Source organism: Oncorhynchus tshawytscha, linkage group LG09 (genome assembly GCF_018296145.1).
Source record: "Oncorhynchus tshawytscha isolate Ot180627B linkage group LG09, Otsh_v2.0, whole genome shotgun sequence".
NCBI lineage: Eukaryota > Metazoa > Chordata > Actinopteri > Salmoniformes > Salmonidae > Oncorhynchus > Oncorhynchus tshawytscha.
In genome coordinates this window covers 402304-423659 of record NC_056437.1, presented here as the reverse complement: position 1 = coordinate 423659, position 21356 = coordinate 402304, and the positions used below count along the sequence as shown (strand labels likewise).

At 42.4% G+C, this 21356-nt stretch overlaps 2 protein-coding genes across 3 annotated transcripts in view; one reads left to right on the top strand and one right to left on the bottom strand.

Moving 5' to 3' along the window:
* The window catches only part of galt (galactose-1-phosphate uridylyltransferase), a 136305-nt gene extending 134484 nt beyond the window's left edge, over nucleotides 1–1821 (bottom strand). Inside the window, exons 1-2 of one of the 2 annotated variants that reach the window (XM_042326361.1) lie at nucleotides 1313–1821; nucleotides 516–685 (exon numbers count right to left, since the gene is read on the bottom strand). In XM_042326361.1, the coding sequence (XP_042182295.1) occupies nucleotides 516–685; nucleotides 1313–1349 (207 nt within the window). In that variant the 5' untranslated portion in view covers nucleotides 1350–1821. The remainder of the gene's footprint in view (nucleotides 1–515; nucleotides 686–1312) is intronic. The other variant, XM_042326360.1, reaches the window with a different exon arrangement.
* Nucleotides 1822–3194: 1373 nt separating this feature from the next.
* sigmar1 (sigma non-opioid intracellular receptor 1) lies at nucleotides 3195–13329 on the top strand. The gene is made up of 4 exons (XM_024434014.2): nucleotides 3195–3503; nucleotides 10262–10462; nucleotides 11687–11779; nucleotides 12915–13329. The coding sequence occupies exons 1-4, from the start codon at nucleotides 3257–3259 to the stop codon at nucleotides 13142–13144; spliced, it is 771 nt and encodes a 256-aa protein (XP_024289782.1). The 5' UTR covers nucleotides 3195–3256; the 3' UTR covers nucleotides 13145–13329.
* The last annotated feature ends 8027 nt before the right edge of the window (nucleotides 13330–21356 follow it).

Below are 21356 nucleotides of genomic sequence, written 5' to 3'. Positions count from 1 at the left end.
TGGGGTACTAGTGTAAGAAATAACACGTAAAAAAACAAAAAACTGCATAGTTTCCTAGGAACGCGAAGCGAGGCGGCCATCTCTGTCGGCGCCGGAAGTACAATCTACTGTATCTATCTATGGTATCTACCTATCTACTGTATCTATCTACTGTATCTATCTATGGCATCTACCTATCTACACTGTATCTACCTATTTTATCTTTGGGGCAGCAGGTAGCCTAGTGGTTAGAGAATTAGGCCAGTAACAGAAAGGTCGCCAGATTGAATCCCTGAGCTGACAAGGTAAAAATGTGTCGTTTTGACCCTGAACAAGGCAGTTAACCCACTGTTCCTAGGCTGTCATTGTAAATAAAAATGTGTTCTTAACCATAGTGCCTTGTTAAAAAAAGGTTAATAAAAATAGACATAATAAAATCTATCTCTGTGTGTGTGTCCTTTCTGTTGGTGTTCCCAGGACAGAGGGGGTTGTTTGGGTTGTGTCAGGGTTATAGGGTTAGAGGTCAAGGTTCTCACCTCTCCGTTGGCCCTGGTGTTCCCAGGACAGAGGGGGTTGTTTGGGTCGTGTTGAGGTACTTGGTCCTCCTCTTCCTTCTCCACCTGGCCACTCCAAGGTCTCTTCATCCTGTGGGCCGACACCAGAACCCACGTATCCCGGAGGGGGTTGTAGCGCAGGTGCTGGTGCTCTAAGACAGACACAGACACAGAGAGAGAGAGAGAGAGATGTTTTTATCTCACTTTTGTATATTATCTACCTCGCTTGCTTTGGCAATGTTAACACATGTTTCCCATGCCAATAAAGCCCCTTGAATTGATTTGAGCGAGAGAGAGCGAGAGAGAGCAAGAGAGAGCGAGAGAGACAGAGAGAGAGACAGAGAGAGAGACAGAGAGAGAGACAGACAGACACAGAGAGAGAGATGCACACATACACACAGTTAGCTAATTAGGTCATCTCAAGAACTAACCACGGATTCTGTTGTAGTCCAGCCTCATGTTTTATAATCGGTAGAGGTTCAGTCACAGGTGAAAGTTATACCAATTAAAGTATATCTGGACTGCGCTCTATAACATGGCCTGCAGGTGGCACCAGAGATGCATCCATGTACTTTATATACCAAAACAGGAACTGAATCACGGGTTGTATTCTGTGGTAACAAAGTCTTGCTGACTGAACATGTAAAGTCATTGGACTATAAAGAGTAACATTATGCTCCTTTAATCAATAACTCCTAAAAGACCAGATGCACTAATAGTCTGTAGTCGTGTTTTAGTAGTGTGTTCTTGCAAATCATGTTCCAGGAAAGAGATATTACCCTTTGGATCAAAGCGGAGTTCATTATTGCTGCTCATTGCGTTGGTCTATGTTGTTGTCACAACGCCGACGACGTGAAAGTCCACCTGTGTCCAGCCCTACTTTACTAAACCTCTCTCTGTGTCAGTACCAGTGGTGGCTCGGACTGTCTTCAGTCTGACATCTATAAGATCAACCCTAACCCTGCTTTGAGTTGGTGCTGTTTCGAAAGCGCTCTGCCGCTAACTACTCTCGGAATAGAACCAGTGGAGAGAATGAAAGCTGCGCAGATGAACGCAGGATTCCAGACGTAACGCAAGGTATACTAGTGGACGCGTTCAGAACCATGCGGAACATTCAGATAGATATGTGTTGTTAAATGTTTGTCTTGGTAGGAGACAATCTTACATATAATGGCTTTCTGATAACTAGAACAACACCAGTGACTTCATGGCAACAAAAGCAAGCTCAACGACAATATTGACACCGCCACCATGCCTGCGTGACATTTTTTCACCATTCTGATTGGATATCATTTCAACTCGTGTCGTCCATTTCTTCCGCATCATTCGTTCTAGGTTGGTCAGTTACTGAATGAGGATGGATACCTTCTTTCATATGGGGAATTTCTTGAACCATTTAAAATTCCAATAACCCTGAAATAATATGCAATTGTTTATGATGGGGGGGTTGTATATTTTTTTAATTCCTCTGGGGTTGATGTAAGTAACATAGATTTACATGAAAATGTATTAATTGGCAAAATTAACATTAACGATAAATGTAGTAATAAACAGATTAGGATTTTTTTGTGATACTACAATTCCCTCAGCAAGATTCTTTTGGACAGAAATCTATGGTGATAAACAATGGGGGAAAGCATGGAAAATTGCTAACAAATATTATATCAGTAACAGGGTAAAGGACGTTTAATTTAAAATGTTACATAGAATGTATCCTGTGAAACATGTTTTGGAAAGATTCAAGCTGAAATTGACGATAAATGTGATTTCTGTGGAATGTAGGAGACCATTTTGCCTGTTTTTATAGCAAAATGTTTTGGATTGACATACAGAATTTCATTACAAAAGAAATAGGGCCGGTTGTACAATTTAATGGTTTTGATATAATGATTTATTTCAGAAATTCTGACATTGATAAAGATGTAGTATATTTAATTCAACTGCTAATAATATTAGGTACATTTCATATTCAAAAATGCAAATGGACTAATTCAAAACCTACTTTTTTCACTTTATAAATGAATTTAAACAATATGGCACCACTTTAACGAAAATGAAAATCAAAAAGGCAATTAAAACTTGTATTAATAATGATTATGATTTGTTTGTTTCTGATTCCTGGCAATGTAAATCGTTTGTATGTATGCTGGTTTGCATGTGACTATTCCAAATCAATTCAAGGGGCTTTATTGGCATGGGACACATGTGTTAACATTGCCAAAGCAAGTGAGGTAGATAATATACAAAAGTGAAATAAACAATAAAAATGAACAGTAAACATTACACATACAGAAGTTTCAAAACAATAAAGGCATTACAAATGTCATATTATATATATACACACACACAGTGTTGTAACAATGTACAAATATTCCTCTTCTGCTCGTTGATAAAAACCGTTCTAGGTTGGGGGGAGTACAGAGGTGAAAGTTAAGGCGCCTCCCCCATTGAGAATGATAGAGGTCTCTAGTGGCCAAAAGCCTGCTATAACATGGGCAGCGCCATTCAGGACTTTCACCAGTTTCATCTCGTCAACTGGGTGGGACTTCCAACTTCATTGGCTGAGCCCTCCTGGTGACCCGGTTGAAGTCATGTCCAATAGGGTCATCATGAGGGATCAGCCAATCATTTGGGAGAAAATGGACTACTTCAAACTGGAGATAAACGCAATGGCGCTGCCCATGCTGTCTCAGACGCGATAATGACACATACACAGACGAGTCATGTATCTATCTCTATGGGTGCCTTCGCTTAACTTCCGTCCGTCTTCGCTGCAGCTCTTGTCTGTTTCTCTGGTCGTGGTGTTCTACCACTCAATCTCAGTCATGTCTTGGACAACTAAAGTGTTAAAGTTAATCGTGCTGGCTGGAGTGTCTGTGTTGATAGTGATGTACCTGCGGCAGTGGATGGCCAACAAGCACTATGTCTTCACGAAGGAAGATGTTGCTGTACTGGCCAAGCGATACGCAGGTAAATGGATAGTTGGCTAGTCAGGGGAGCATTCATTACGGACGAACTACACGGAAGCAAACAGCACACGATAGTTTCTATTGGACAAATTCAGATAGTTCTCTCCGTTTAAGAAACGTTTTACAACATAATCTGCGTAATGAATACGCTCCAGATAATCATCAAATGGACATGTGTGATGGTTCGCTTAACATCACGGGAAAGACTAAGTGATGATGCCATCTAAGCCGGGTTACTAACATATTCAAATGCATATTTTCATTCAACTTTAGTTTGATGAATTTATTCATACTATTTCATCCTTCCACAAGATATAATCCAGACACAATGCTAAGGTTGTTACCAAACCCGACTGGTCGAAAGTTCAATCAGTTCGGGTGAAAAATACGACCCAGTCGTTCAGTCTATTGGTTCTGTATCTATGGACCCGACCCAGTCGTTCAGTCTATTGGGTCGGGTCCATAGATACAGAACCAGTCGTTCAGTCTATTGGTTCTGTATCTATGGACGTGTTCCAGTCGTTCAGTCTATTGGTTCTGTATCTATGGATGTGTCCCAGTCGTTCAGTCTATTGGTTCTGTATCTATGGACGTGTCCCAGTCGTTCAGTCTATTGGTTCTGTAACTATGGACACGACCCAGTCGTTCAGTCTATTGGTTCTGTATCTATGGACACGACCCAGTCGTTCAGTCTATTGGTTCTGTATCTATGGACGCGACCCAGTCGTTCAGTCTATTGGTTCTGTATCTATGGACGCGACCCAGTCGTTCAGTCTATTGGTTCTGTAACTATGGACACGGTTCAGTCTATTGGTTCTGTATCTATGGACAGACCCAGTCGTTCAGTCTATTGGTTCTGTATCTATGGACACGACCCAGTCGTTCAGTCTATTGGTTCTGTATCTAGGACACGACCCAGTCGTTCAGTCTATTGGTTCTGTATCTATGGACACGACCCAGTCGTTCAGTCTATTGGTTCTGTATCTATGGACACGACCCAGTCGTTCAGTCTATTGGTTCTGTATCTATGGACACGACCCAGTCGTTCAGTCTATTGGTTCTGTATCTATGGACACGACCCAGTCGTTCAGTCTATTGGTTCTGTATCTATGGACACGACCCAGTCGTTCAGTCTATTGGTTCTGTATCTATGGACACGACCCAGTCGTTCAGTCTATTGGTTCTGTATCTATGGACACGACCCAGTCGTTCAGTCTATTGGTTCTGTATCTATGGACACGACCCAGTCGTTCAGTCTATTGGTTCTGTATCTATGGACACGACCCAGTCGTTCAGTCTATTGGTTCTGTATCTATGGACACGACCCAGTCGTTCAGTCTATTGGTTCTGTATCTATGGACACGACCCAGTCGTTCAGTCTATTGGTTCTGTATCTATGGACACGACCCAGTCGTTCAGTCTATTGGTTCTGTATCTATGGACACGACCCAGTCGTTCAGTCTATTGGTTCTGTATCTATGGACACGACCCAGTCGTTCAGTCTATTGGTTCTGTATCTATGGACACGACCCAGTCGTTCAGTCTATTGGTTCTGTATCTATGGACACGACCCAGTCGTTCAGTCTATTGGTTCTGTATCTATGGACACGACCCAGTCGTTCAGTCTATTGGTTCTGTATCTATGGACACGACCCAGTCGTTCAGTCTATTGGTTCTGTATCTATGGACACGACCCAGTCATTCGTTCTAAATATTCCATTGCCATACTGGCTGGCAACGTTCTTATCGCTAGCTAGCCAACTACGGCTAACTTAGTCACGTCAACAAGCCAGAATAACAGTGAAGTAGCTGCATTTGTTTAAGCTGTTTTCAAGTGACATGTATTTGGATACATCCATAACAATGAGCCAATGAGGCGCTATTTCGCCTGGGATAGAAAATGTGCTCACTCCTCAGGACACTGTTGTTCAGAGGAGCTAGCCAACAACACAAATCAAATCAAATCAAATCAAATTTTATTTGTCACATACACATGGTTAGCAGATGTTAATGCGAGTGTAGCGAAATGCTTGTGCTTCTAGTTCCGACAATGCAGTAATAACGAGCAAGTAATCTAACTAACAATTCCAAAAAAAAACTACTGTCTTATACACAGTGTAAGGGGATAAAGAATATGTACATAAGGATATATGAATGAGTGATGGTACAGAGCAGCATAGGCAAGATACAGTAGATGATATCGAGTACAGTATATACATATGAGATAAGTATGTAAACCAAGTGGCATAGTTAAAGTGGCTAGTGATACATGTATTACATAAGGATGCAGTCGATGATATAGAGTACAGTATCAACGTATGCATATGAGATGAACAATGTAGGGTAAGTAACATTATATAAGGTAGCATTGTTTAAAGTGGCTAGTGATATATTTACATAATTTCCCATCAATTCCCGTGATTAAAGTGGCTGGAGTAGAGTCAGTGTCATTGACAGTGTGTTGGCAGTAGCCACTCAATGTTAGTGGTGGCTGTTTAACAGTCTGATGGCCTTGAGATAGAAGCTGTTTTTCAGTCTCTCGGTCCCAGCTTTGATGCACCTGTACTGACCTCGCCTTCTGGATGACAGCGGGGTGAACAGGCAGTGGCTCGGGTGGTTGATGTCCTTGATGATCTTTATGGCCTTCCTGTAGCATCGGGTGGTGTAGGTGTCCTGGAGGGCAGGTAGTTTGCCCCCGGTGATGCGTTGTGCAGACCTCACTACCCTCTGGAGAGCCTTACGGTTGAGGGCGGTGCAGTTGCCATACCAGGCGGTGATACAGCCCGCCAGGATGCTCTCGATTGTGCATCTGTAGAAGTTTGTGAGTGCTTTTGGTGACAAGCCGAATTTCTTCAGCCTCCTGAGGTTGAAGAGGCGCTGCTGCGCCTTCCTCACGATGCTGTCTGTGTGAGTGGACCAATTCAGTTTGTCTGTGATGTGTATGCCGAGGAACTTAAAACTTGCTACCCTCTCCACTACTGTTCCATCGATGTGGATGGGGGTGTTCCCTCTGCTGTTTCCTGAAGTCCACAATCATCTCCTTAGTTTTGTTGACGTTGAGTGTGAGGTTATTTTCCTGACACCACACTCCGAGGGCCCTCACCTCCTCCCTGTAGGCCGTCTCGTCGTTGTTGGTAATCAAGCCTACCACTGTTGTGTCGTCCGCAAACTTGATGATTGAGTTGGAGGCGTGCATGGCCACGCAGTCGTGGGTGAACAGGGAGTACAGGAGGGGGCTCAGAACGCACCCTTGTGGGGCCCCAGTGTTGAGGATCAGCGGGGAGGAGATGTTGTTGCCTACCCTCACCACCTGGGGGCGGCCCGTCAGGAAGTCCAGTACCCAGTTGCACAGGGCGGGGTCGAGACCCAGGGTCTCGAGCTTGATGACGAGCTTGGAGGGTACTATGGTGTTGAATGCCGAGCTGTAGTCGATGAACAGCATTCTCACATAGGTATTCCTCTTGTCCAGATGGGTTAGGGCAGTGTGCAGTGTGGTTGAGATTGCATCGTCTGTGGACCTATTTGGGCGGTAAGCAAATTGGAGTGGGTCAAGGGTGTCAGGTAGGGTGGAGGTGATATGGTCCTTGACTAGTCTCTCAAAGCACTTCATGATGACGGATGTGAGTGCTACGGGGCGGTAGTCGTTTAGCTCAGTTACCTTAGCTTTCTTGGGAACAGGAACAATGGTGGCCCTCTTGAAGCATGTGGGAACAGCAGACTGGTATAGGGATTGGTTGAATATGTCCGTAAACACACCGGCCAGCTGGTCTGCGCATGCTCTGAGGGCGCGGCTGGGGATGCCGTCTGGGCCTGCAGCCTTGCGAGGGTTAACACGTTTAAATGTCTTACTCACTTCGGCTGCAGTGAAGGAGAGACCGCATGATTCCGTTGCAGGCCGTGCCAGTGGCACTGTATTGTCCTCAAAGCGGGCAAAAAGTTATTTAGTCTGCCTGGGAGCAAGACATCCTGGTCCGTGACTGGGCTGGGTTTCTTCCTGTAGTCCGTGATTGATTGTAGACCCTGCCACATACCTCTTGTGTCTGAGCCGTTGAATTGAGATTCTACTTTGTCTCTGTACTGGCGCTTAGCTTGTTTGATAGCCTTGCGGAGGGAATAGCTGCACTGTTTGTATTCAGTCATGTTACCAGACACCTTGCCCTGATTAAAAGCAGTGGTTCGTGCCTTCAGTTTCACACGAATGCTGCCATCAATCCACGGTTTCTGGTTAGGGAATGTTTTAATCGTTGCTATGGGAACGACATCTTCAACGCACGTTCTAATGAACTCGCACACCGTATCAGCGTATTCGTCAATGTTGTTGTCTGACGCAATACGAAACATCTCCCAGTCCACGTGATGGAAGCAGTCTTGGAGTGTGGAGTCAGCTTGGTCGGACCAGCGTTGGACAGACCTCAGCGTGGGAGCTTCTTGTTTTAGTTTCTGTCTGTAGGCAGGGATCAACAAAATGGAGTCGTGGTCAGCTTTTCCGAAAGGGGGCGGGGCAGGGCCTTATATGCGTCGCGGAAGTTAGAGTAACAATGATCCAGGGTCTTTCCACCCCTGGTTGCGCAATCAATATGCTGATAAAATTTAGGGAGTCTTGTTTTCAGATTAGCCTTGTTAAAATCCCCAGCTACAATGAATGCAGCCTCCGGATAAATCGTTTCCAGTTTGCAGAGAGTTAAATAAAGTTCGTTCAGAGCCATCGATGTGTCTGCTTGGGGGGATATATACGGCTGTGATTATAATCGAAGAGAATTCTCTTGGTAGATAATGCGGTCTACATTTGATTGTGAGGAATTCTAAATCAGGTGAACAGAAGGATTTGAGTTCCTGTATGTTTCCTTCATCACACCATGTCACGTTGGCCATAAGGCATACGCCCCCGCCCGTCTTCTTACCAGAGAGATGTTTGTTTCTGTCGGCGCGATGCGTGGAGAAACCCGCTGGCTGCACCGCTTCGGATTGCGTCTCTCCAGTGAGCCATGTTTCCGTGAAGCAGAGAACGTTACAGTCTCTGATGTCCCTCTGGAATGCTACCCTTGCTCGGATTTCATCAACCTTGTTGTCAAGAGACTGGACATTGGCAAGAAGAATGCTGGGGAGTGGTGCAAGATGTGCCCGTCTCCGGAGTCTGACCAGAAGACCGCTTCGTTTCCCTCTTTTTCTGAGTCGTTTTTTTTTTTTTTTGGTCGCTGCATGTGATCCACTCGGTTACACTGGTTGTAAGGCAGAACTCAGGATCCGCATCGCGAAAAACATATTCTTGGTCGTACTGATGGTGAGTTGACGCTGATCTTATATTCAGTAGTTCTTGTCGGCTGTATGTAAAGAAACCTAAGATGACCTGGGGTACTAGTGTAAGAAATAACACGTAAAAAAACAAAAAACTGCATAGTTTCCTAGGAACGCGAAGCGAGGCGGCCATCTCTGTCGGCGCCGGAAGTCAACACAATCACTTTAAACTGAAGCTGGAAAGACTGCAAACTAACTGCATTTCGTTTCGTTCAACCTTTTTTCAATACAAATGCATTTGTATACATCCACATCCATACAAATGATGCCAGCTGATTCATGATTCCGGCTGCCTCTGTCTCGTCCACCCCAGCCACATTCATTAATGGGAGATCAAATTTGGAGCTGGAGATCAAATTTGAATATTGAAACAAAGTTGCAAATATCGGAGAGACAGACAGGTTTATACAAATCTCTGTGGTTGAAAGCTTAATGTGAGAATGTCTAGATGCTTTTTATAGTGGAGATCAAGTTTATACATTGCCTTGCTGGGCTGATGAGAGATTGTGATTGTGCAGTCGGATGGAACAGAGTAAATGGGCATTTTAACGTCATAGATTTAGCCGGTGGTAACTTGTGGAATAGACTCTGCCTGTAATGTGCTTTTAACCAATCAGCATTCAGGATTAGACTCAACCCTTGTGTAATTAAACATTAAGGCATGAGGAGGTGTGGTATATGGCCAATATACCACGACTAATGGCTGTTCTTTGCACGATGCAATGCAGAGTGCCTGGATAGAGCCCTTAGCCATTTAAATATTATAAACAGGGTGGTTCGAGCCCTGCATGCTGAATGGCTGAAAGCCTGTGGTATCAGACCATATACCATAGGTATGACAAAACATGTATTTTTACTGTTCTAATTATGTTGGTAACCAGTTTAAAATAGCAATAAGGCAACTCGGGTTTGTGGTATATGGCCAATATACCACAGGTAAGGGCTGTGTCCAGGCACTTCTTGTGCGTAAGAACAGCCCTTAGCCGTGGTATATTCGCCATTTACCACACCCCCTGATTTCTTATTGCTTCAATAACCCACAAGTTAACTAGCTAGCTTAGTTGATTGGCTATGCCAGGTCAGCAACTGGCTGTAGGATTAGACCCAAGCATGTAGCTAGCTGTAATTGTATTATGCTGGCCTTCTAGATCTAGTTAGCCACATGACCCTGCTAGCCAAATGGTTTTGACTAGGAGGTGGATTAGCAGTTGAGAGAGGTGAGTGAGAGCTCTTGCAAGCTAACATCAGCATGCTATCTTTTTAAAATGGGAGGGTTCATCGATGATAAGAGTGAGGTCAGGGACATGCTAGACATGAGGTATAGTTTACTGCTGTTGACAAGAAACCTCTACCCATTCCATAGTTGTTTTTTTCTCATGTCTGGTAATACTGATTTATCACTGCTCTACATGTGGTTTTGAGGCCAGGACAAAACAACTGTGTTGATGATGTTGTCTCCTCCAGGCCAGGACCACGACCAGGCGTTCTCCAAGGTGGTGGTGGAGCTGCGGAGGAAGTACCCGGGTCACATCCTGCCAGACGAGGACCTGCAGTGGGTGTTTGTCAACGCAGGCGGCTGGATGGGGTCCATGTGTCTGCTCCACGCCTCCCTCACCGAGTACGTCCTGCTGTTCGGCACCGCCGTGGACACCGGAGGACACTCAGGTTAGGATCACTCTGGGTACACACACGGCCTCTATGGGCCCTGGTCATAAGTAAAACGTGTATTGTCATGTTTATGCAACCTTTATTCAACCAGGCAAGTCAGTTAAGAACAAATTCTTATTTTCAATGACGGCCTGGGAACTATGAGTTAACTGCCTGTTCAGGGGCAGAACGACAGATTTGTACCTTGTCGGCCGAATACAACTTATAGTGAAATAACTTACAATTACTTACCCTTAACCAACAACGCAGTTCAAGAAAGTGTTATGAAGATATTTACCAAATAAACTGCTGCTGGTTACCACTGGCTGGCCCAACTCTCTAACCACTAGGCTACCTGCTGGTTACTGGCCCAACTCTCTAACCACTAGGCTACCTGCTGGTTACTGGCCCAACTCTCTAATCACTAGGCTACCTGCTGGTTACTGGCCCAACTCTCTAACCACTAGGCTACCTGCTGGTTACTGGCCCAACTCTCTAACCACTAGGCTACCTGCTGGTTACTGGCCCAACTCTCTAATCACTAGGCTACCTGCTGGTTACTGGCCCAACTCTCTAACCACTAGGCTACCTGCTGGTTACCGGCCCAACTCTCTAATCACTAGGCTACCTGCTTGTTACCGGCCCAACGCTCTAACCGCTAGTCTACCTGCTGGTTACCGGCCCAACTCTCTAACCGCTAGGCTACCTGCTGGTTACCGGCCCAACACTCTGACCGCTAGGCTACCTGCTGTTACCGGCCCAACACTCTGACCACTAGGCTACCTGCTGGTTACTGGCCCAACTCTGACCACTAGGCTACCTGCTGGTTACTGGCCCAACTCTCTAACCACTAGGCTACCTGCTGGTTACTGGCCCAACTCTCTAACCACTAGGCTACCTGCTGGTTACTGGCCCAACGCTCTAACCACTAGGCTACCTGCTGGTTACTGGCCCAACGCTCTAACCACTAGGCTACCTGCTGGTTACTGGCCCCACTCTCTAACCACTAGTCTACCTGCTGGTTACTGGCCCCACTCTCTAACCACTAGTCTACCTGCTGGTTACTGGCCCCACTCTCTAACCACTAGTCTACCTGCCACCCTATAAGTAGTGCCCTATGAGGGGAATAGGGTGCCGTTTGAGTCACATCATCAGTCTTTCCTCATTCTTAAAGTCTTCTATCCTCCATCGTATCACTCCGTGCCTCCTGTTTTGTTTTTAACTTGTTGAAATTTTCTTAAGGTCGTTACTGGGCTGAAATATCAGACACCATCATCTCTGGGACCTTCAGGCAGTGGAAGGAGGGATCAACTAAGAGTGAAATGTACTATCCAGGTAAGACCACAGAGATCCTATTAAATTCTATATTTAAATGTATAAATTTCGACACTACAGCTGTTTTACCCAGGTAAAACACAGGTCAATGAGGTAGGTAGCCTCGTGGTTAAGAGAGTGTTTATTTATCTGTTATTTTACCAGGTAAGTTGACTGAGAGCACGTTCTCATTTGCAGCAACGACCTGGGGAATAGTTACAGGGGAGAGGAGGGGGATGAATGAGCCAATTGTAAACTGGGGATTATTAGGTGACCGTGATGGTTTGAGGGCCAGATTGGGGTTTAGCCAGGACACAGGGGTTAACACCCCTACTCTTATGATAAGTGCCATGGGATCTTTAATGGCCTCAGAGAGTCGGGACGTTAAATGGGTGTCCTGACTCTCTATCTGAAAAACAGCACCCTACACAGGGCAGTGTCCCCAATCACTGCCCTGGGGCATATTTTCTTTAGACCAGAGGAAAGAGTGCCTCCTACTGGCCCTCCAGCAGCAACTGGTCTCCCATCCAGGAACTGACCAGGACCAACCCTGCTTATCTTCAGAAGCAAGCCAGCAGTGGTATGCAGGGTGGTATGCAGGGTGGTATGCTGCTGGCAATGTATGGTCAATAACTAAAAGTCTCTGAGCCGACTAGGTGAAAAATCTGTCGATGTTCCCTTGAGCAAGGCGCTTAATCCTAATTGCTCTTGTAAGTGGCTCTGGATCAGAGAGTCTGTTAAATGACTCACTACTGTAGTGGCTCTGGATAAGAGTGTTAAATGACTCACTACTGTAGTGGCTCTGGATAAGAGTCTGTTAAATGACTCACTACTGTAGTGGCTCTGGATAAGAGTCTGTTAAATGACTCACTAGTGTAGTGGCTCTGGATAAGAGTCTGTTAAATGACTCACTACAGTAGTGGCTCTGGATAAGAGAGTCTGCTAAATTACTCACTACTGAAGTGGCTCTGGATCAAAGAGTCTGTTAAATGACTCACTACTGTAGTGGCTCTGGATCAGCGAGTCTGCTAAATTACTCACTACTGTAAGTGGCTCTAAATTACTAACATGTCAAAGTAAACTAGCCTACCTACTAGTTAGGTGGAGTGGGCCTACATTGTAGCATCTTCTGTATCAGGTGTGTGTGTGTTGACAGGTGACACGATAGTCCACACGGTAGGCGAGGCGACGTCGGTCCAGTGGAGTGCTGGGACGTGGATGGTGGAGTACGGCAGAGGATTCATCCCCTCCACACTGGGCTTCGCCCTGGCAGACACTCTGTTCAGCACACAGGACTTCCTCACTATGTTCTACACCATACGGGTCTACGCCAAGGGAATGCTGCTGGAGGCCAATACACTACTCACTGAGGCTGGCGTCTTCTGAGGAACCTGACCCCTAACCCTCTCTGAGGCTGATGTCTTCTGAGGAACCTGACCTCTAAACCCTGAAACGTATTGAGTTAGATATACAGCCTGCCCTCTGGTGGTCCTTCCACAGTAGCAATCAAAAGTTTGGAGACTTACTCATTCAAGGATTTTTCTTTATTTTTACTACTTTCTACATTAGAGAACAATAGTGAAGACAAACTATGAAGTAACACATATGGAATCATGTAGTAACCAAAAAGTGTTAAACAAATCAAAATATATTTTAGATTCTTCAAAGTAGCCACCCTTTGCTTTGATGACAGCTTTGCACACTCTTGGCATTCTCTTTCTCTCAACCAGCTTCACCTGGAATGCTTTTCCAACAGTCTTGAATGAGTTCCCACATATGCTGAGCATATAGAGGTGTGTTGGGTCATTGTCCTATTGAAAACCAATGATAGTCCCACTAAGGACAAACCAGATGGGATGGCGTATTGCTGCAGAATGCTGTGGTAGTCATGCTGGTTAAGAGTGCATTGAATTCTAAATCAATCACAGACAGTGTCACCAGCAAAGCACTCCCACACCTCCTCCATGCTTCACGGTGAGAACTACACATGCGTAGATCATCATTTCACCTACTCTGCACCCCCAAAGACGCGGCGGTCTTCTCACATTTGAACTCATTAGACCAAAGGACAGATTTTCACCAGTCTAATGTCCATTGATTTTGATTTGATTTGCTCGTGTTTCTTGGCCCAAGCAAGTCTCTTCTTCTTATTGGTGTCTTTTAGTAGTGGTTTCTTTACAGCAATTCGACCATAGAGGCCTGATTCACCCAGTCTCCTCTGAACAGTTGATGTTGAGATGTGTCTGTTACTTGAACTCTGAAGCATTTATTTAGGCAGCAATTTCTGAGGGTGATACCTAATGAACTTCTTCTCTGCAGCAGAGGTAACTCTGGGTCTTCCTTTCCTGTGATGGTCCTCATGAGTCAGTTAACTCTAATGAACTTCTCCTCTGCAGCAGAGGTAACGCTGGGTCTTCCTTTCCTGTGGCGGTCCTCATGAGTCAGTTAACTCTAATGAACTTCTCCTCTGCAGCAGAGGTAACTCTGGGTCTTCCTTTCCTGTGGTGGTCCTCATGAGAGCCAGTTTCATCATAGCGCTGGATGGTTTTTGCGACTGCACTTGAAGAAACCTTCAAAGTTTTTGACATTTTCTGGATTGACTGACCTACCTTTTCTTAAAGTAATGATGGACTGTGGTTTCTCTTTGCTTATTTGAGTTCTTGTCATAATATGGACTTGGTCTTTTACCAAATAGGGCTATCTTCTGTACACCACCCCTACCTTGTCACAACACAACTGATTGGCTCAAATGCATTAAGAAGGAAATAAATTCCACACATTAACTATTAACAAGGCACACCTGTTAATAGAAATGCATTCCAGGCGACTACCTCATGAAGCTGGTTGAGAGAATGTCAAGAGTGTGCAAAGCTGTCATCAAGGCAAATGGTGGCTACTTTGAAGAATCTCAAATATTTTGGGGGGTTACTACATGATTCCATATGTGTTAGTTCATAGTTGTTGATATCTTCACTAGTATTCTACAATGTAGAAAATAGTAAAAATAAAGAAAAACCTTTTGAATGAGTAGGTGTGTTCAAAGTTTTGACTGGTACTGTACGTGGTGATTGCTTCCTATCAACTAATAGTTACAGTTCCTTGCTCTGTTAGCTAGCAGGCTAATAAGGTAACTAGTATGTTGTGTGGTCATTTAGCTAGATGGCTACAGTGCAACAAAAGCAATGTCCAACCTTCTCTAAACACATCAATGACTATACATGTATGGCAAGTACTGTAGCAAATTGTATGTATTTGTCAACATTTTAAGGAATGAGTGGATGGACATAACCTACTGCAATCATTCTGGTCACATTAAAATACTATTTTGGGTAGTGTGTGTGACCTTTACAGCCTTTTAGTTTGTTCTTGGTGAGATTCTTTACAAATACTGCTGGTTGTCATTTCAGGAGATAGAAAGCCCACCCACAACCAGGTGAGGGGAGGTCCTTGCAAATTAGTGAGCTTAATTCATAAATCAAGGGACAAGCGAAAACCCGCAGACACTCGGCCCTCCGTGGAATGAGTTTGACACCTGTGGTGTAGCATTGCTAAATCCATGGGAAATATATAAGTGCACACCTTGGGAGGAGGGAAGAGAATCGGGACTGTCCCCTGTTCTCCCGGCCAGCTCGGCCATCCCCTCCTGCTCCTTGGCTGAGTGACTCATTGCGAGCTTACAGAACAGGCCTCTGGGCAGCTGAGCAGAAATGAAGGAAAACTACACTTCTGGAGGACCTATCAGCCTTCCATTCCCTCCTCTCTACCCTCTCTTTCTCTGTATCCGCTACTAAAGCCACTTTCTACCACTAACCCTAGGAAACACTTTTGCACCTCCTCCCTCCTCTGCAGACGACCTTGTCAACCACTTTGAAAAGAAGGTTGATGACACCCACTCCTTATTCACAAACAAAGGTCTTTGTTTCTGTCCATTTTGAGCCTGTAATTGAAGCCACAAATGCTGACGCTCCAGATACTCAACTAGTCAAAAGAAGTTGTATTGCTTCTTTAATGAGAACAACAGTTGTCAGCTGTGCTAACATAATTGCAAAAGGGTTTTCTAATGATCACTTAGCCTTTTAAAATGATAAACTTGGATTAGCTAACACAATGTGCCATTAGAACACAGGAGTGATGGTTGCTGATAATGGGCCTCTGTACGCCTATGTAGATATTCCATTATAAAATCTGCCTTTTCCAGCTACAATAGTCATTTACAACATTAACAATGTCTACACTGTATTTCTGATCAATTTGATGTTATTTTAATGGACAAAAAATGTGCTTTTCTTTCAAAAACAAGGAAATTTCTATGTGACCCCAAACTTTTAAACGGTAGTGTATGTGTCAACAGCACCCTTTTCCCTTTGTCTGTTGACAGGTCTAGATAAACTTAGAGACAATATAGTCTGACCGGTCTAGATACAGTTAGAGACAGTATAGTCTGTTTAAAGGTCTAGATAAACTTAGAGACAATGTAGTCTGACCGGTCTAGATACAGTTTACAGGTCTAGATACAGTATAGTCTGTTTAAAGGTCTAGATACAGTTAGAGACAGTATAGTCTGACTGGTCTAGATACAGTATAGTCTGACCGGTCTAGATACAGTTAGATACAGTATAGTCTGTTTACAGGTCTAGATACAGTATAGTCTGTTTACAGGTCTAGATACAGTATAGTCTGTTTACAGGTCTAGATACAGTATAGTCTGACCGGTCTAGATACAGTTAGATACAGTATAGTCTGTTTACAGGTCTACAGTATAGTCTGTTTACAGGTCTAGATACAGTATAGTCTGTTTACAGTATAGTCTAGATACAGTATAGTCTGTTTACAGGTCTAGATACAGTATAGTCTGTTTACAGGTCTAGATACAGTATAGTCTGTTTACAGGTCTAGATACAGTATAGTCTGTTTACAGGTCTAGATACAGTATAGTCTGTTTACAGGTCTAGATACAGTATAGTCTGTTTACAGGTCTAGATACAGTATAGTCTGTTTACAGGTCTAGATACAGTATAGTCTGTTTACAGGTCTAGATACAGTATAGTCTGTTTACAGGTCTAGATACAGTATAGTCTGTTTACAGGTCTAGATACAGTATAGTCTGTTTACAGGTCTAGATACAGTTAGATACAGTATAGTCTGTTTACAGGTCTAGATACAGTATAGTCTGTTTATCTAGATACAGTATAGTCTGTTTACAGGTCTAGATACAGTATAGTCTGTTTACAGGTCTAGATACAGTATAGTCTGTTTACAGGTCTAGATACAGTATAGTCTGTTTACAGGTCTAGATACAGTATAGTCTGTTTACAGGTCTAGATACAGTATAGTCTGTTTACAGGTCTAGATACAGTATAGTCTGTTTACAGGTCTAGATACAGTATAGTCTGACCGGTCTAGATACAGTTAGATACAGTATAGTCTGTTTACAGGTCTAGATACAGTATAGTCTGTTTACAGGTCTAGATACAGTATAGTCTGTTTACAGGTCTAGATCTGTTTACAGTATAGTCTAGATACAGTATAGTCTGTTTACAGGTCTAGATACAGTATAGTCTGTTTACAGGTCTAGATACAGTATAGTCTGTTTACAGGTCTAGATACAGTATAGTCTGTTTACAGGTCTAGATACAGTATAGTCTGTTTACAGGTCTAGATACAGTATAGTCTGTTTACAGGTCTAGATACAGTATAGTCTGTTTACAGGTCTAGATACAGTATAGTCTGTTTACAGGTCTGTTTACAGGTCTATACAGTATAGTCTGTTTACAGGTCTAGATACAGTATAGTCTGTTTACAGGTCTAGATACAGTATAGTCTGTTTACAGGTCTAGATACAGTATAGTCTGTTTACAGGTCTAGATACAGTATAGTCTGTTTACAGGTCTAGATACAGTATAGTCTGTTTACAGGTCTAGATACAGTATAGTCTGTTTACAGGTCTAGATACAGTTAGATACAGTATAGTCTGTTTACAGGTCTAGATACAGTATAGTCTGTTTACAGGTCTAGATACAGTATAGTCTGTTTACAGGTCTAGATACAGTATAGTCTGTTTACAGGTCTAGATACAGTATAGTCTGTTTACAGGTCTAGATACAGTATAGTCTGTTTACAGGTCTAGATACAGTATAGTCTGTTTACAGGTCTAGATACAGTATAGTCTGTTCTAGATACAGTATAGTCTGTTTACAGGTCTAGATACAGTCTGTTTAGATACAGTATAGTCTGTTTACAGGTCTAGATACAGTATAGTCTGTTTACATCTAGATACAGTATAGTCTGTTTACAGGTCTAGATACAGTATAGTCTGTTTACAGGTCTAGATACAGTATAGTCTGTTTACAGGTCTAGATACAGTTAGATACAGTATAGTCTGTTTACAGGTCTAGATACAGTATAGTCTGTTTACAGGTCTAGATACAGTATAGTCTGTTTACAGGTCTAGATACAGTTAGATACAGTATAGTCTGTTTACAGGTCTAGATACAGTATAGTCTGTTTACAGGTCTAGATACAGTTAGATACAGTATAGTCTGTTTACAGGTCTAGATACAGTATAGTCTGTTTACAGGTCTAGATACAGTTAGATACAGTATAGTCTGTTTACAGGTCTAGATACAGTATAGTCTGTTTACAGTCTAGATACTAGGTCTAGATACAGTATAGTCTGTTTACAGGTCTAGATACAGTATAGTCTGTTTACAGGTCTAGATACAGTATAGTCTGTTTACAGGTCTAGATACAGTATAGTCTGTTTACAGGTCTAGATACAGTATAGTCTGTTTACAGGTCTAGATACAGTATAGTCTGTTTACAGGTCTAGATACAGTATAGTCTGTTTACAGGTCTAGATACAGATACAGTATAGTCTGTTTCTAGATCAGTATAGTCTGTTTACAGGTCTAGATACAGTATAGTCTGTTTACAGGTCTAGATACAGTATAGTCTGTTTACAGGTCTAGATACAGTATAGTCTGTTTACAGGTCTAGATACAGTATAGTCTGTTTACACAGGTCTGTTTAGATACAGTATAGTCTGTTTACAGGTCTAGATACAGTATAGTCTGTTTACAGGTCTAGATACAGTATAGTCTGTTTACAGGTCTAGATACAGTATAGTCTGTTTACAGGTCTAGATACAGTATAGTCTGTTTACAGGTCTAGATACAGTATAGTCTGTTTACAGGTCTAGATACAGTATAGTCTGTATTACAGGTCTAGATACAGTATAGTCTGTTTACAGGTCTAGATACAGTATAGTCTGTTTACAGGTCTAGATACAGTATAGTCTGTTTACAGGTCTAGATACAGTATAGTCTGTTTACAGGTCTAGATCTACAGTATAGTCTGTTTACAGGTCTAGATACAGTATAGTCTGTTTTACAGGTCTAGATACAGTATAGTCTGTTTACAGGTCTAGATACAGTATAGTCTGTTTACAGGTCTAGATACAGTATAGTCTGTTTACAGGTCTAGATACAGTATAGTCTGTTTACAGGTCTAGATACAGTATAGTCTGTTTACAGGTCTAGATACAGTATAGTCTGTTTACAGGTCTAGATACAGTATAGTCTGTTTACAGGTCTAGATACAGTATAGTCTGTTTACAGGTCTAGATACAGTATAGTCTGTTTACAGGTCTAGATACAGTATAGTCTGTTTACAGGTCTAGATACAGTATAGTCTGTTTACAGGTCTAGATACAGTATAGTCTGTTTACAGGTCTAGATACAGTATAGTCTGTTTACAGGTTTACAGGTCTAGATACAGTATAGTCTGTCTTACAGGTCTAGATACAGTATAGTCTGTTTACAGGTCTAGATACAGTATAGTCTGTTTACAGGTCTAGATACAGTATAGTCTGTTTACAGGTCTAGATACAGTATAGTCTGTTTACAGGTCTAGATACAGTATAGTCTGTTCTAGATACAGTATAGTCTGTTTACAGGTCTAGATACAGTATAGTCTGTTTACAGGTCTAGATACAGTATAGTCTGTTTACAGGTCTAGATACAGTATAGTCTGTTTACAGGTCTAGATACAGTATAGTCTGTTTACAGGTCTAGATACAGTATAGTCTGTTTACAGGTCTAGATACAGTATAGTCTGTTTACAGGTCTAGATACAGTATAGTCTGTTTACAGGTCTAGATACAGTATAGTCTGTTTACAGGTCTAGATACAGTATAGTCTGTTTACAGGATACAGTAGTCTGTTTACATACAGTATAGTCTGTTTACAGGTCTAGATACAGTATAGTCTGTTTTTACAGGTCTAGATACAGTATAGTCTGTTTACAGGTCTAGATACAGTATAGTCTGTTTACAGGTCTAGATACAGTACAGGTCTAGATACAGTATAGTCTGTTTACAGGTCTAGATACAGTATAGTCTGTTTACAGGTCTAGATACAGTATAGTCTGTTTACAGGTCTAGATACAGTATAGTCTGTTTACAGGTCTAGATACAGTATAGTCTGTTTACAGGTCTAGATACAGTATAGTCTGTTTACAGGTCTAGATAGATAGTATAGTCTGTTTACAGGTCTAGATACAGTCTGTTTACAGGTCTAGATACAGTATAGTCTGTTTACAGGTCTAGATACAGTATAGTCTGTTTACAGGTCTAGATACAGTATAGTCTGTTCTAGATACAGGTCTAGATACAGTATAGTCTGTTTATACAGTATAGTCTGTTTACAGGTCTAGATACAGTATAGTCTGTTTACAGGTCTAGATACAGTATAGTCTGTTTACAGGTCTAGATACAGTATAGTCTGTTTACAGGTCTAGATACAGTATAGTCTGTTTACAGGTCTAGATACAGTATAGTCTGTTTACAGGTCTAGATACAGTATAGTCTGTCTAGATACAGTATAGTCTGTTTACAGATAGATACAGTATAGTCTGTTTACAGGTCTAGATACAGTATAGTCTGTTTACAGGTCTAGATACAGTATAGTCTGTTTACAGGTCTAGATACAGTATAGTCTGTTTACAGGTCTAGATACAGTATAGTCTGTTTACAGGTCTAGATACAGTATAGTCTGTTTACAGGTCTAGATACAGTATAGTCTGTTTACAGGTCTAGATACAGTATAGTCTGTTTACAGGTCTAGATACAGTATAGTCTGTTTACAGTCTGTTTACAGTCTAGATACAGTATAGTCTGTTTACAGGTCTAGATACAGTAGATACAGTAGTCTGTTTACAGGTCTAGATACAGTATAGTCTGTTTACAGGTCTAGATACAGTATAGTCTGTTTACAGGTCTAGATACAGTATAGTCTGTTTACAGGTCTAGATACAGTTAGATACAGTATAGTCTGTTTACAGGTCTAGATACAGTATAGTCTGTTTACAGGTCTAGATACAGTTAGATACAGTATAGTCTGTTTACAGGTCTAGATACAGTATAGTCTGTTTACAGGTCTAGATACAGTATAGTCTGTTTACAGGTCTAGATACAGTATAGTCTGTTTACAGGTCTAGATACAGTATAGTCTGTTTACAGGTCTAGATACAGTATAGTCTGTTTACAGGTCTAGATACAGTATAGTCTGTTTACAGGTCTAGATACAGTATAGTCTGTTTC

Excerpts from the sequence above, each read along its gene's own strand:
- sigmar1 (XM_024434014.2), top strand. The coding sequence starts at position 3,257 with ATGTATCTATCTCTATGGGTGCCTTCGCTTAACTTCCGTCCGTCTTCG. Across the intron at positions 10,463-11,686 it reads GGACACCGGAGGACACTCAG|GTCGTTACTGGGCTGAAATA; the intron begins GTTAGGATCACT and ends AATTTTCTTAAG. Across the intron at positions 11,780-12,914 it reads GAGTGAAATGTACTATCCAG|GTGACACGATAGTCCACACG; the intron begins GTAAGACCACAG and ends GTGTGTTGACAG.